This window comes from Primulina huaijiensis, chromosome 15 (genome assembly GCF_012295235.1).
Source record: "Primulina huaijiensis isolate GDHJ02 chromosome 15, ASM1229523v2, whole genome shotgun sequence".
In the NCBI taxonomy this organism is placed as follows: domain Eukaryota; kingdom Viridiplantae; phylum Streptophyta; class Magnoliopsida; order Lamiales; family Gesneriaceae; genus Primulina; species Primulina huaijiensis.
The window spans coordinates 19,102,650-19,116,667 of record NC_133320.1 but is presented as its reverse complement, the minus strand read 5'-3'; the positions used below and the strand labels follow the sequence as shown (position 1 = coordinate 19,116,667).

Sequence of the window (14,018 nt, the reverse complement as noted above, 5' to 3'; positions counted from 1 at the left end):
AAAAACCTTATAGGCTTTTATACTTGTCGTATCCCTTACCGGGAGTGTGGGATGTCGTCTTAACATCCTCCCAGGATTTATAACAAGTTTTTGAAAAAATTATTTTTATTATTTCTAACAATAACATTATATTATATATTACATATATAAACAATAAATAAATAACAGTAAAATAAATATTATTACTTTTGTTACCTTTTTCTTCTGTTCGGAGCTTGGAAAAATATGGAGGACTTTTAGAGCTTCGTGCTGATAACGTGTTGTGAAAAAGTAAAAATTTATGGAAAAAAGTAAAAATCTCAAACTCTCAAAATTATCACACTACACACTTTATAATATTTTTCTCTCAACTCAATTGTGATTTTCTTCACAAATGAGAGATCTATTTATAGAAAATTTTTACAAATAATCCAAAAATAAAATACATCATTACCTACATCATCACACACTAATTTTCAATATTCAACACCTAATTTTTACCTAATTTTCAACATTCAACATTCACATTTTCAACACAAATATTTAACACATTTTTAAATAATTTTTCAACATATACAAATTAATGAAGAATTCACGTCAATTTTACAATGATGGCATTTCCATAAATGAATAGCTATCAAAGGGCCAAAAAGGAAAAAAATTGAAAGAGGTGTACACACCAACGTACTAGAGGTAGTTTACTATGGTATATTGAGTTTAATATGGTATTGTTAAGATTGGTATTTGGGTCTAATTCAACCCCAAAAGCTAGCTCAAAGGGGAAGGATTGTCCAAGATCATATATACAACTTCCATGTATATTATCCAAACGATGTGGAACAACTAACACACTCGTCACGCCCAGGAATGAACATCTGGAGCGTGAAGTTTACAAATGACCCTACTGTGAGCAAAACGGGTGGCCCAATTATGAACAATCCAACACATAACGGTGGAACATAGGCTCTGATATCATATTAAGATTGAGATTTGGAACTAACTCAACCCCAAAAGTTAGCTCAAGATGAGAGGATTATCCAAGACTATATATACAACTCTCATGTATATTATCTAACCGATGTGGGACAACTAACAAGTATATTGAAAATTTCCACGCATAGAATATAACGTATCGAATTTTTTCGTATTAAAAAAATATACCGATAACGTATCGAAATTTCGATATAGTACAAGTAACATACCAAATATTTGCGATATATCTATATTTCGGTACGCTATCGGTATTATGTAGTTCATACAACATTAGGTTATAAAATGAAAATGAGAGCTAGAGTGGTTTTGATTTTTGGGTATATAATTAGTTTTAAAAATGGGCCACTTTGATTCTTTGACCTTAGTTTTCTTATTTTATTTATAATTTCATTACTTATAAATAATTATTTGTTTAATTTATTAAATTTTTTGGTATTTCGGTATGCTGAGAATATCGATATTTTCGGTATACCAAAAATTTTCGATATTTTTCCTACTACTAGCACCAACATACCAAAGATATGTCCCACTTTAATAAAGATAGCGAAGAGATAGAGTCGTTAAATATGAGTAAAATTAGAAAGTTGTTTGTTAATTGATATTTCCAATGAATTTATCAATTTGTATGAAAAAAACATATTTATATAATTGAGACGAATGTAATATCATATTTTCATTTTTTCCGGAATTATTTTATAAATATAATATCTAAAAACACCAAAAACAAAATCTTCATTTCCATAAAACATTAACTCTACATTTTGTATAAATTTACAATGCAAACCATAAAGAGTGCAACAACAAGAAAATAGCTGGAAAAAAAAATACAACATATATTTAAAGTTAATTGCTGTCGGAACATAAACAAATACTCATAAATTATCAGCAAAAAAAATAGATGATGAAATGATTTATGGTTTTTTGAAGTTCCACACCGATCTTGCTCGAACGATCTCTGCGTTATCATCTTCCATGCGAAGCAAATGTGTGCATTCTAAGTCACAATTTTCATTAGCAATCTCTCCAATATTATTCTCTTCACAGGTTCTTGGTTTCATACTTGTTAGAGATTCTAGCACATTCGACTGACGACATTCCCGTCGGTATTCGAGAATCATGCTCGTAAGATTATAATCTTCGAGTATTTTTATCGGCACGCTCTGGCATAAAACAAATATTTTACTACATTATCATCTATCTAGCTATATTACAAAAGTGGGAAGGATTGACTAAAATTTCATCGTGATTCGTCATCTTTGTCCTTCTTTTACATGTACTTTTAAATCAAGCTGAAAAATTGACGTAGATGTTTTAGTAAAATAAATTACTAAATGATTAAGTTTTTGACTTACCTCCAAAATCCATCCAATGTATTTGACATTATTAACATGTTGATTAGCATCCATATCGCTCCATCGAGGCTGGATTGATCAATACATGTTATGAAGATATACAATAAACAATGAATCAAATCGATCTAAGAATGAGAAAAAATATCGAAATTTTCGATATTTAGAAGATTTCGATACGGTAATGATATTAAATCTGAAAAATTTCGGGAAGTATATCGAAATATCGAAATAATATATATAAATTAAAAAAATATAAAATTTTTTCGGTATAAAACAATATATACCGTTATCTTATTAAAATCTCAGTGTACCGCAAAATTTTGGTATAATCGGAATGCTTATATATACCGAACATTTCAATATACCGAGACTCAGAATACCGAAAGTTTCGTCATGGTATCGGTATATATTTTTTTATACTGTAATTTTTGGTATGATATATATGATATAGGATTTTCGGTAAAATATGGTACGGTATATCACCCCTAATTGATGAGTGAAATTAATTGATCATATTTCCATATATAAGTAAAATGATCTTACAGCCAAGCCAGTTCGCATGATGTGAGCTGTTTCATGAGTGAGCTTCTCGATCTTCTCACTGTCATTATTTTGTGGAGGAATCGAAGCTCTGTTGAGGTAGAATGGCTGGACTTCATTCTTCACTTCATCTGGGATTTTACTCAACCTTCTTGTTTCTCTGTTCATCATTGCCCATGTACTGCATACATATACGATATTAATACTGAAATTTGACAACGTATAAAACTCGGATTAAATCGGAATTAAATTATTTTTTTTTTAATTTAATTTTCATCTTTCAAACACATGCAAGACTAGTCCTTGTTCTTAGAGAAAATTAATGAGGGAATTAACCTGGTAGCTCTTGTTATTATTTTTTGGGTGTTGAAATCTCGAATCACCCAATCTCTACGCATTCCGTTTTTACCTGCCGCATCCACCCATGTGTCTATCTCAACCAAATCTCCCCTATCAACAAATCGTTTAATGCAAATTAAACAAAAGATTATAAAATATTTGGAGTTTAATCATTGCGCTTGCGCCTAATTAATTATGGCAAAAATTTGTGTGAGACGGTCTCACAGATCGTATTTTGTGAGACAGATCTTTTATTTGGGTCATCCATGAAAAAGTATTACTTTTTATGCTAAAAGTATTACTTTTTATTGTGAATATCGGTAGGATTGACCCGTCTCACAGATAAAGATTTGTGAGACTGTCTCACAAAAGACATATTCAATTAATATGGAAAGAGTACCATTTTGGTTCGTTCCATTTGCGTATTCGTAATTTTTATATTGACGAATTTCATTTTCTGGCAATTTTATTTCATTTCTCTATGGGAAGTGCTGACGTGGTAATGTTGATACCACACCAGTCAATATCGGCTCCACGTAAGAGAAAAAACTAACTGAAATTTGGAGACAAAAATGCAAACTAAAAATACATATTTCCCTTGGCTATAAATGTAAATATAATTAGGGAAAAACAAATATTACCAAGAGCTGTATTTGTCAACTTGTACGAGTATACGAGTAACAACCCAAATAAGTTTCCGAATGCTCATCTCACGGGTTGCCCCGAACCCGTTCCCACCCACGCCCGAACTCGCCACATGATTCAAAGCTGTCTCCTGCACCAAAAATTTTAATCAACATTTTCTTGAATAAATTAAACTTAACATAAAATACCACATCATGCATCATAAGTATTTTTCTCGTAGAATAATTGCTTTGATCATTTTACAAAATATCGATATTTCATTTAATAAAAATACTTTAAAAATCTATTTCATTAATTTTTTTTCAAAATTACTGTTATCTATTTCTTTATCACCATCTATATATTCTTTAATTGATAAAAAAAAAAAGTATAGGATACATTTCAGATTGATAATTTAAAAATATAATAAATGATTGATTTATTCAGAAAAAAAGCAAGATATTTAACCAATAATATGACACTAAATCAAGAGAAGAATTTTTTTTTTTAAAAAAAGCAAATTAATAATTAAAATCATGTACCTGGAGAAGATTCATTAGGGTTTCCATTGTAGCAGTTTTATCAGGTCCAATTTCATAAGATCTTATGACAAAAGATTGCCTGAACACGAACCGATTCTCCACAAATCTACCCATCAAATATTCATGATTCTTAGGCTCCTGATCGTCGTCATCGCATTCGCTGTTGCTTTGATCCAAATATGGAATCCCACCAACATGACTTCCGTTCACTTTCTTCCCGTTGATCGTCTCCACATTCGTCCTCGTGTTTGCATTCAATCTCAAGGATTTCCTCATCTTGGAGCCATGATCAAAACCGAAACGAACCCGCCTTCTAGAGGAGTTGAATATCCCGTCGTTCTTTTCCAAAAAACAAGGATTTGCATGAACATAATTCAGAGCTGCACTGTTTTGCATGGAAGCCATGATTGATAACCTTTAATCCTTGATCTATTCTCCTGATTTAATAAAATTCATACGTTTTCCTTTACAAATTCCCAAAAAAAAATATGCAATTAAAAGTGAAGAAATATAAAAAAAAAGGTGAATCCTTGTGATGCTGCGCTTAATAAGTAGCTCATCTACTTATTGAGAAAGCATGGCGAAATTAAGGGTCGGGAGATTACACAAAAAAACAAACAGAAAATAAAAAGTTGAGAGGAAATAAAAATAATATTTTCTGTGCATACGTGTGACCAGTAGCTTAAAATGTTGAATACAAGGGGTACACAATGGACATTGGCAGCTCAACCACTTTTTTCTTGGTGAGGGAGAAAATGAATATATGTCCTTCGTTGATTTACGCGAAAAAAGGTGGAGAGTTGTGCGTTTGAATAGTGTTTCACAAATTCAAATAAAATTAGTATTAAAATGGAATGGATATCTTACTTATAGACTAATATTAGTGGTGTATTAATATAAAGTAAATAGCATCTTTTGACACAGGCTGTGTGTTGGAGATTTAATAAAATTAAATCTATAAATTTTATGATTAAATCTATATATCACAACGTATTAGGAATTCATGTTGAATTATCAGAAAATATAAATAACAGTAAACGTGTACCAGAATCCATTGATTGATCTAGCGTTGGAGTTATGGATTTTCCAAGGCAAGAGAGAATCGACCACTTTATCCTTGTTTTAGATGAAAGAAGGAGAGAGATCTAAAATATATATGTCGTATATATTTTGTGTTATTCTCTGTGTCTCGAGGACCATAACCTTAATTATATAACCTTAGCAGTCTTTGGCCCATCATAGAAGATTTAATTGGACTGGATTTCTATGTATAAGGTGGACCATACAAATTTATTTACTACTTTGGAAACCTATAATTAATTATATCACCTTATTCGATCTTTTATTAGATAACTTGTCCATGTACAATTAATTAAATTATGTGAGCCCACAAAGTAATTCCAACAATATCTCACTTGGGCCACATACGTTATCCGTATATTGTACATGCAAAAACTGGATTGAGCTATTGCTATCTAAACCAAAGTATTCCTTAACAATATGGTCTATTGATTATACCAATATTGAACCAAAGAGGTCGTCGCTACATTTCAAAATCATTAGTGTCACGCCCCGAGTCCGGGCCCGTGGCTGCGTGACTGCACAATGGGTCTCTATAACAACTACTTCGTATTCATCATCGCTTTTGCGAAAATGATTAACCAAAGTTGCTATAGAAGTCCATTGTAAGCCATTATAAACTCATTTTAAATCTTTGATTTTTAAGATGTGGGACATGGTATCACAATCACCCTCTTTCAGAATGCGACGTCCTCGTCGCGGCTTGACCCCTCGATCTACTAGCGCCGAGAATCTAGAGGTGGCTCCTACAGGTTCAAGAGGTGGCTCACGTCATGTAGCACTTTGCCCCGCATGTTCAAGAGGTGGCTCCCATGCATATAGCACTTTGCCCTGCATAGCACTCATTTCCCGGTGTTCCATGCCGGTGACCGGCTCTGATACCATTCTATCACGTCCGGAGCTCGGGCCCGCGGCTGCATGACTGCACAATGGACCCCTATAACAACTACTTCGTATTCGTCGTCGCTTTTACGAAAATGATTAACCCAAGTTGCTATAGAAGTTAATTATAAGCCGTTATAAACTCATTTTAAATCTTTAATTTTTAAGATGTGGGACAAATGTATCACAATTAGACCATCAATAATCACAATATCAATATAATCAATAACATAGATCAAGTATGAATGTGTAGCATGGAAATACATAAATGTGATTCAAGAATAAAACATGCATTTTCAACTGGTCCTCATAATGACTCAAATAGTACTCCAATAACAAACTTTACACCAGATGGTAAACTGCAATGAAAAACATCACTTTATTTCAGATATTCAAATAAATTTTAGTCTATATATAAATTTTAGTCTGTATATAAACTGAAATCATTTCAAATGAGTCAATGTTTAAACCGAATACAAACTCTCACTGTAGAGGCATATCATCTATATATACAACACCAAAGTGTGTTACATGCCCATATACATCTTGGGTGGCCAACCCACGACAAACGCATCAACAATTATAGAGTTTGTAATAACATGCTCAATTAACACACAATCATTCTGAATTATTTCCTTCCAACTGGAAACTCCAGGTCAATATATTTTAACTTTGACAAACTTTAGTTGTTTTTAAATATAATATAGACGCTTTATTATCACAATTGATCCTCATTAGTTTCTTAGACCAATGATCATTATCGACGACAAAATTCTACAACTTTATTCAAAGTTCAAATTTCCAACTATTTCCAAATGTTAGATCTCCGATATGTGAGAACAAAATCCTTAGTTTACTTTATGTACCACATAACCTGATTAATGATCCAATAATGAGTTTCTTAAATATCTGCCCAACATTTTAATGACGTACACAATATCCAAACGGTGTTCTCTATAAATCCTAATGAGATTACCACATGATAAAATTTATACTACCATATATGTGGACATAAACATCAATATATTATTTTCAATGTTGACTTTCCAATTTAATTACTTCCACTAAAGTCAACATACAAAATTAATTTGCATTTAATTTCATTATTATATGCATGCATACAATCGATGTCATTTAAAATATTGATGTTCAATTTATCAAGCTTATAAACTTATCAATCAAGAAATCAATATCAATCATATTTGAATTTTGAAAAGTCGAAATGTTTCATTACCACATGGATAAATGAAAAACTAGATTTGTTTAAACATGAAACTAAATTCAAATTTCGTCTAAAAATGGTGCAATATAAGTGTTTTCCAATTACATTTCCTAAATAAAGCTTTTAAAACACCAACAATGTTATTGCTATTTTCCATAAGATCTATCTTTCACTATCAGTTGGCAACCGGCTTCTTATGCAACCCTTTCTTTGTACGCCAATTGGCGTATTTGGGACAATAATTTTTCACATGCCCATCAGCCTTTTTCCAAAAGAAATAAGTAATCACTTTATCTTGTTTTTGTTACTCCATATGTTGTGAAGTCCCAGAGTTTCCTTCCTTGTTGCTCCTCCTCCTGAACGCACTGCGCAATAAGCTCATTCTAGATCCATTTTTCCTTCTGGCTATTATCACTTATTTTGAATTGCTTAAATTACGTAGGTAGAGAGATCAAGACTAAATGCACGAGTATGTCTTCTAACAATTCCAACTTGAATGCTTTTTGCCGAGTCAAAATATTTGACATTTCCATTATGCACTCTCTTATGTTCCATTTCTCTTTGTACTGCATGGAGACAAGTTTAGTCAGAATAGTACTTGTCTCGATCATTTCGTTTTCCGTTAAACAATATGCTATTTGAGTAAAAAACTTTTTGGCATCATTTTCTTCAGGAATTGCACCACTTATAATATCTGGAATGGAATGTTACATAATAATCAGACTTATGAGATTGGATCGATCTCACTTTTCCAAAGAACCATTTTGATTAGCAATTTCTGAACTGGTCAAAGGTGCGGGGCGAACTTCTCTTAACGCATAGCCTAAATCCATGCAGCCGAGCACTATCATAACATGCTATAACAAAATAGAACAAAAATTCATAATAAATTATAGTCATGCATATATTTAAATTAAATAAATCACAAAAATATATGCATGCATGTGGTGGGCCCATAAAAGTACATAACACAATATTGATATTTATTCATTGAACAAAAATAGCAATTTTTAAGTGATACACTTAAATATTATGGCTATTAAATATTGATAATAAATCTAGCCAACAATATGCATTTCTTTGGATCGACAATTGTATACATAGATAAATCCAAAATTATCACATATTGTGTTAAAATTTGACCAGAAAATGACCTTCTTTTGATACAATTTTGTCATATCTTTTACCTATACTTATTCTTTATTTAAAAAGAAAATAAATCGATAATGAATTAGGAGCCAATCGTTTTTCGCATTAATTTACCACAATTTAATATTATACAATGTGTCTACAATCTGGCAAGAAAATAATATTCATTTGGGCCGTTTAATTTCAGCATAGTTTTAACATCCTTTAAGACCATATAATTATGTGCTTATAATCTGACCAATAAATAACATTTCTTTGGGCCAATTATTTTATGCATAAATATAAACATTTTTTTGGGGTCACTTATTAAGACAACAATCTGGAAAAAAAATAGTGTTTTTTTGGGCTGATTATTTTTCGCACAGATAAAAATGACTTGAAGAAGATATATTGAACCCAAAGCTAGCAAAAAAATAGTGTTTTTTGGGCCGATTATTTTCCACATAGATCTAGATATACTTTAAAATCATCTATTGTGTTTTAAATTTGACCAAAAAATATTCTTCCTTTGGGCATGCTATTGTTCGCATAAATTGAAGCACAAATTTTTTTTGAACTTTAACAGTATCTACATATCTCAAAATCACTTTATTAGCATGTAATTTAAATTTAACCAAATCTGAGATACATTATATTAATTTAACTTAAAGTTTTCACAAGAAAATTCAATTTATTTTAATTGAGCCAAATAAAAAATATAGAGACCAGATATGCAAGAAATAAAATATTTTTACCTCATAATTATTCATTTATAAATATTTTATCGAAATAAACAAAAACGATAAAATAGTGAATAATTCCATATTAATTTTATTTCATGCAATTAAAATTTGAAATTGTCAAATTTAATTTCACAAATCATAATTATGGAAGTCAAAATTTAATAAAACGTCAAAATTTTGAATTTCAAAATCTGGTTCAAAATTGGACAACCAAATAAAGATTTAAATTCAACCAAAAATCCCCAAATCAAATCCAAACCCTAATCCTAACCTAGAATAAATCAGCCGCCTCCAGGACATTTTCCGGCGACTACAGTCATCAGTGACCACGACCCATCGTCGCCTCACCACGGCCGACCACCACCCTATCATCTCCGACCATCAATCGACCACCAGTCACGTGTTCTGTTTTGTTCGGAGCGTCATTTGAGCAAAAATCCGATCGTCACTGCGGTTTGTTTTGGCCAATGGTGGCCTGAAGTTGGTCTTCCTGACATGGTGGATCGGCCTGCACATTCAATTTCCGGATTTGGATTTCTCATGGTGATTAATTTCTCAACTAAAGCTAGGGTTTGAACAAAAATTGATTTTGAAATTTGGGCATTTCGAATTTTGACCATATTTTTCAGATGTTGGTTTCCAAAAAAAAAATTGATTTAAATTATTCATGAAAATAATAAATTAATTTTTTAGATATCGAATAATTCAAATTATTATTGATTGATCCTGGAAATTTCATAGGAATGTTTTTAGTTTATAAATGTAGCCCTCACATGATCAATCAATGTTTTTAGTTTATCAAGTTTGTATGCAGGTTTATTATTTGAGAAAAAAAGAAATTTACTTTGCACGCAGGTTTATTATTACTGAATACTTTGCACGCAGGTTTATTATTTGAGAAAAAAGAAATTTAAATAGGAAATGTTTGTTTATTTAATAATGATTTAAACATTTTATGTTGGATTTTTGTTATGGGGTGCCATTTTTAAAGTGAAATATACAAGGTGAAAAATGAAAAAAAACTAATGCGAAAAGGCCAGGTTGATTTAGTAGGTTCTCGTGATTTGACATAGTTAATGATGGAATATATATGAATTTTTAGATGCATATATCCAAAGTATATTCAATAATGAAATTTGGTGGCATTATATGATGAGTTGAGTTTTGTGGGTTAAATCATATTAAAGGAAACAAGATGAATTCACTCCATCTAGTTTGTGGGTCAATATATATTTCAAACAATGTGTATCTATTTTATTAGTTCATTATTAAATGAATATCATTCAAGCCCAAGATACAAGGGCCAATCCCGCTAAGAACTCTTAAAAATCTATAAATAGAGGTGCATTATCCCTATCCAAGGTACAATATCATTTATCCAATTTGAGCTCTCTAATGTTCAGAGAATATCATTCAATTGTTTTCTGATTTGAGATTTAGAGTGTCTACACTTGGTAACTCTGACGTATGTTCATGATATAGTTGACGACCCATGAATTTTGATGTTTACCGGCTTATGGCTACGAGGATCCATTTACGAGTTAGTCTTCTACGACTACTTTGACTTGTTTACGAGCCAATCGGATTTTCCCACTACGATCTACATAATCCAAGTAGTTACATTTTTTTGGCTACATTAGCTTGGTGTCTTCTGTGAGAAAGCGTTTACTCGTCATTGAGAATGAATATTCAATCTCACGCTACTCATGATACTGATGATGGCAGACAACCTCCTCCCGTGAGCCAAACACTATCGGGAATGCATATCACTTGGGAGGCATTGAGAACCATGTTGGAGGAGCTGAAGCAGCAGCATAATTCGTGGCATCCCAACAGCATAGCAAGGTAGACAAAACTGGCGACAATGAAAACTCGTCCACTTGTAGCCCAAAAAATAAGGAAGTAAAGAAATAAGCAAGTGAAGCAAAGGACCCACTAGGTCATTCCAAGAGGAAAACCTCCCACAAGGAAGGAAAGACAAAGAGTCGCATGGACGACTCCCTTTCTGAGAACTATTCTTGGACATGGGTCATACATACACAATGAATGATGAATAAAATTCTTAGCAATCATGTCCGCTCGACGTAACCCATTTACAACGACCATCTTGGTCGAGTCACTGCCTACGGGAATGAAAATCACCAACCTCCTAAAACATGAAGGAACCGGTGATCCACAAGATCATCTTGACAGATTTTATGTGAAGAAAAATTTATACGACATAAGCGACACCACTTACTATAAGATTTTTGAACCACTCTATCGGAACCCTACTTGTCTGGTTCAACAAACTACCTCCTAGAACCATTGAAGCTTGAAGCATTTAACTCAACATTTTCTCAATCAGTTCTTGATCAATAAAAAGTATTTGAAGACAACAACATGCCTGTTTACGATAATTCAAAAGGAAGGGGAGAGCCTACCGCACTACGTGCAACAGTTTACGCAAGTTGTCCACGAAGTTCCACTTGACTTGCTAGCTAGGATAATGCAGAAAACCTTCCACATAGAAAATTCAAAGAGTCGATAGCTGGGAAGCACCAAAAGACCGTAGAATAATTATATAAATGGTCCGAAAAATATATTTTGATTGAAGATCTACCAAGCCGCGGTACTTGGGGATGAAAATAAGGGAGGAAGATAAAATGGAAAGTAGAAAGAAAGAAGATAAGCGAACGACTCAAAGCCCTTGGCTTTAGTTCACCCCTTTGAATGCATGTTTAACTGACATATTGGCAGTGGTTGAGCAACATGGTTATTACAACCCCTGAGCCCTATGAAAGAAAACCCTAAGTGACTACTATAAGAGAAGTATTGTAATTTCCATAGAGAAAAAAGACACGCCACTGAAGATTGTTTCAGCCTCCGCGCCAAGATAGAAAAGTTGATCAAACTAGAAAACTTAGGTGACTATGTGGATAAGTCTCACAATCAAAAGCGAGATAACAAAAATCGAGACGATGATCGTCAACGTGAACAACAAAGAAAGCGGGGTGAGACAAACAAGAAACCCTAGTAAAGAGAAGAATATTCCCACAAGAGGCACGATATATGTTATAACTGGGGGGACCGGCTTGTAATGACACAAGTAATGCAATAAAGACTCTCATGCGGGCTGCCAGAGGAGAAAACCCGTCCTCACACCCAGCAGCCACCCGCGCAGTAAATGAGATATCAAAGACAAGGGAGGAAATGTCTTTCGGAAACACAGACTTGGAAGCCTGTTGTGACGACTTAATAATTTATGCCTCAATTTCTAACTTTTGGACAAAGAAGATTTTAATGGACTCCAAAAGCTCAGTAAACATCATTGTCTACGGAGCATTCCAAAAAAAAAAAAAGGATGAGCAATGCACAATTAACAAAAGTGAAAACATCTTTTGTCGGTTTTGCGAGGAATTTAGTTGAAGAAGTAGGAGAAATCACTCTGCCTATATCTCTAAGGCCATCTCCAACCCAAAATTCTATTTTAAAGCAACTCTACTTTAAAATAATGTAATTTCTGCATCAAATATTATATTCATCTCCAACCCATCTACTTCAAATCTTACTCTAAAAAGAATATTCTCAGAATATTCCTTTTTAAAAATATATTTAAATTATTTCTTATTAATTATTAAATATATATTTCTAATTTTATTAATATAATTATAAGTATCATTTAATATTTATTTAAATTGTTTAATGATTATAAAAATTGTTTAATAATTATCGTTTAATATTTATTTAAATTGTTTAATAATTATTAAAAATTTATTTAATTGTTTAATATTATACGAATTGAAACATAAATTATTTAAATGGATAAAATATAATAATACATGACTTTGAATTAAAAAAACATAATACAAATACATGACATTAAATTAAAAAATACATTACAAATACAATTTCAAATATTTGAATGACCATATTCATCCCATAATTGATCAATCAAAGCATTTCGTAATGCAAAGTGGGCGTCTTTGTCTTTTATTTTTTTATATCGAGCGAGAAATTCTTGAAATCTGATATGTTCATTGACAACAATTTCTACCACTGGAGTCGGTGCTTCCCTCGCATCTTGAATTGGTGCACTAAGATCACGTTCATCTTCGATTATCATATTGTGCACTATAATGCATGCTTTCATTATATCATGCAAATGATTTTTCTTCCAGCCACGGGCGGGAGATGCCACAATTGCAAATCGTGATTGAAGAACGCCAAATGCACGCTCCACATCTTTCCTGCATGACTCTTGTTTCATCGCAAAATACTGCTTCTTTGGACCACGCGGATCATGGATAGTCTGCACAATAGTTGACCATTTCGGATAAATACTATCAGCTAAATAATATCCAGTATCATATTCTTTGCTTCCAATATTGTAATGAGCTGGAGGAGCAATTCCTTGTGCAAGATTGGAAAATAGACCGGACGACTCTAAAACATTTATATCATTATTGGTTCCGGGCATACCAAAATATGCATGCCATATCCAAAGATCATAATCAGCCACCGCTTCTAAAATGATTGTTGGAGAACCACTACGACCTGCATATTGTCCCGCCCAAGCCGTGGGGCAATTTTTCCACCTCCAATGCATACAGTC

At 32.5% G+C, this 14,018-nt stretch overlaps 1 protein-coding gene across 1 annotated transcript; it reads right to left on the bottom strand.

Annotated features, from left to right (window-relative positions):
- Positions 1–1,708: 1,708 nt before the first annotated feature.
- LOC140960036 (palmitoyl-acyl carrier protein thioesterase, chloroplastic-like) lies at positions 1,709–4,993 on the bottom strand. Its single transcript, XM_073418152.1, has 6 exons — positions 4,370–4,993; positions 3,845–3,978; positions 3,201–3,314; positions 2,868–3,045; positions 2,325–2,393; positions 1,709–2,132 (listed from the first exon to the last, which is right to left on the bottom strand). The coding sequence occupies exons 1-6, from the start codon at positions 4,772–4,774 to the stop codon at positions 1,884–1,886; spliced, it is 1,149 nt and encodes a 382-aa protein (XP_073274253.1). The 5' UTR covers positions 4,775–4,993; the 3' UTR covers positions 1,709–1,883.
- Positions 4,994–14,018: the final 9,025 nt, after the last annotated feature.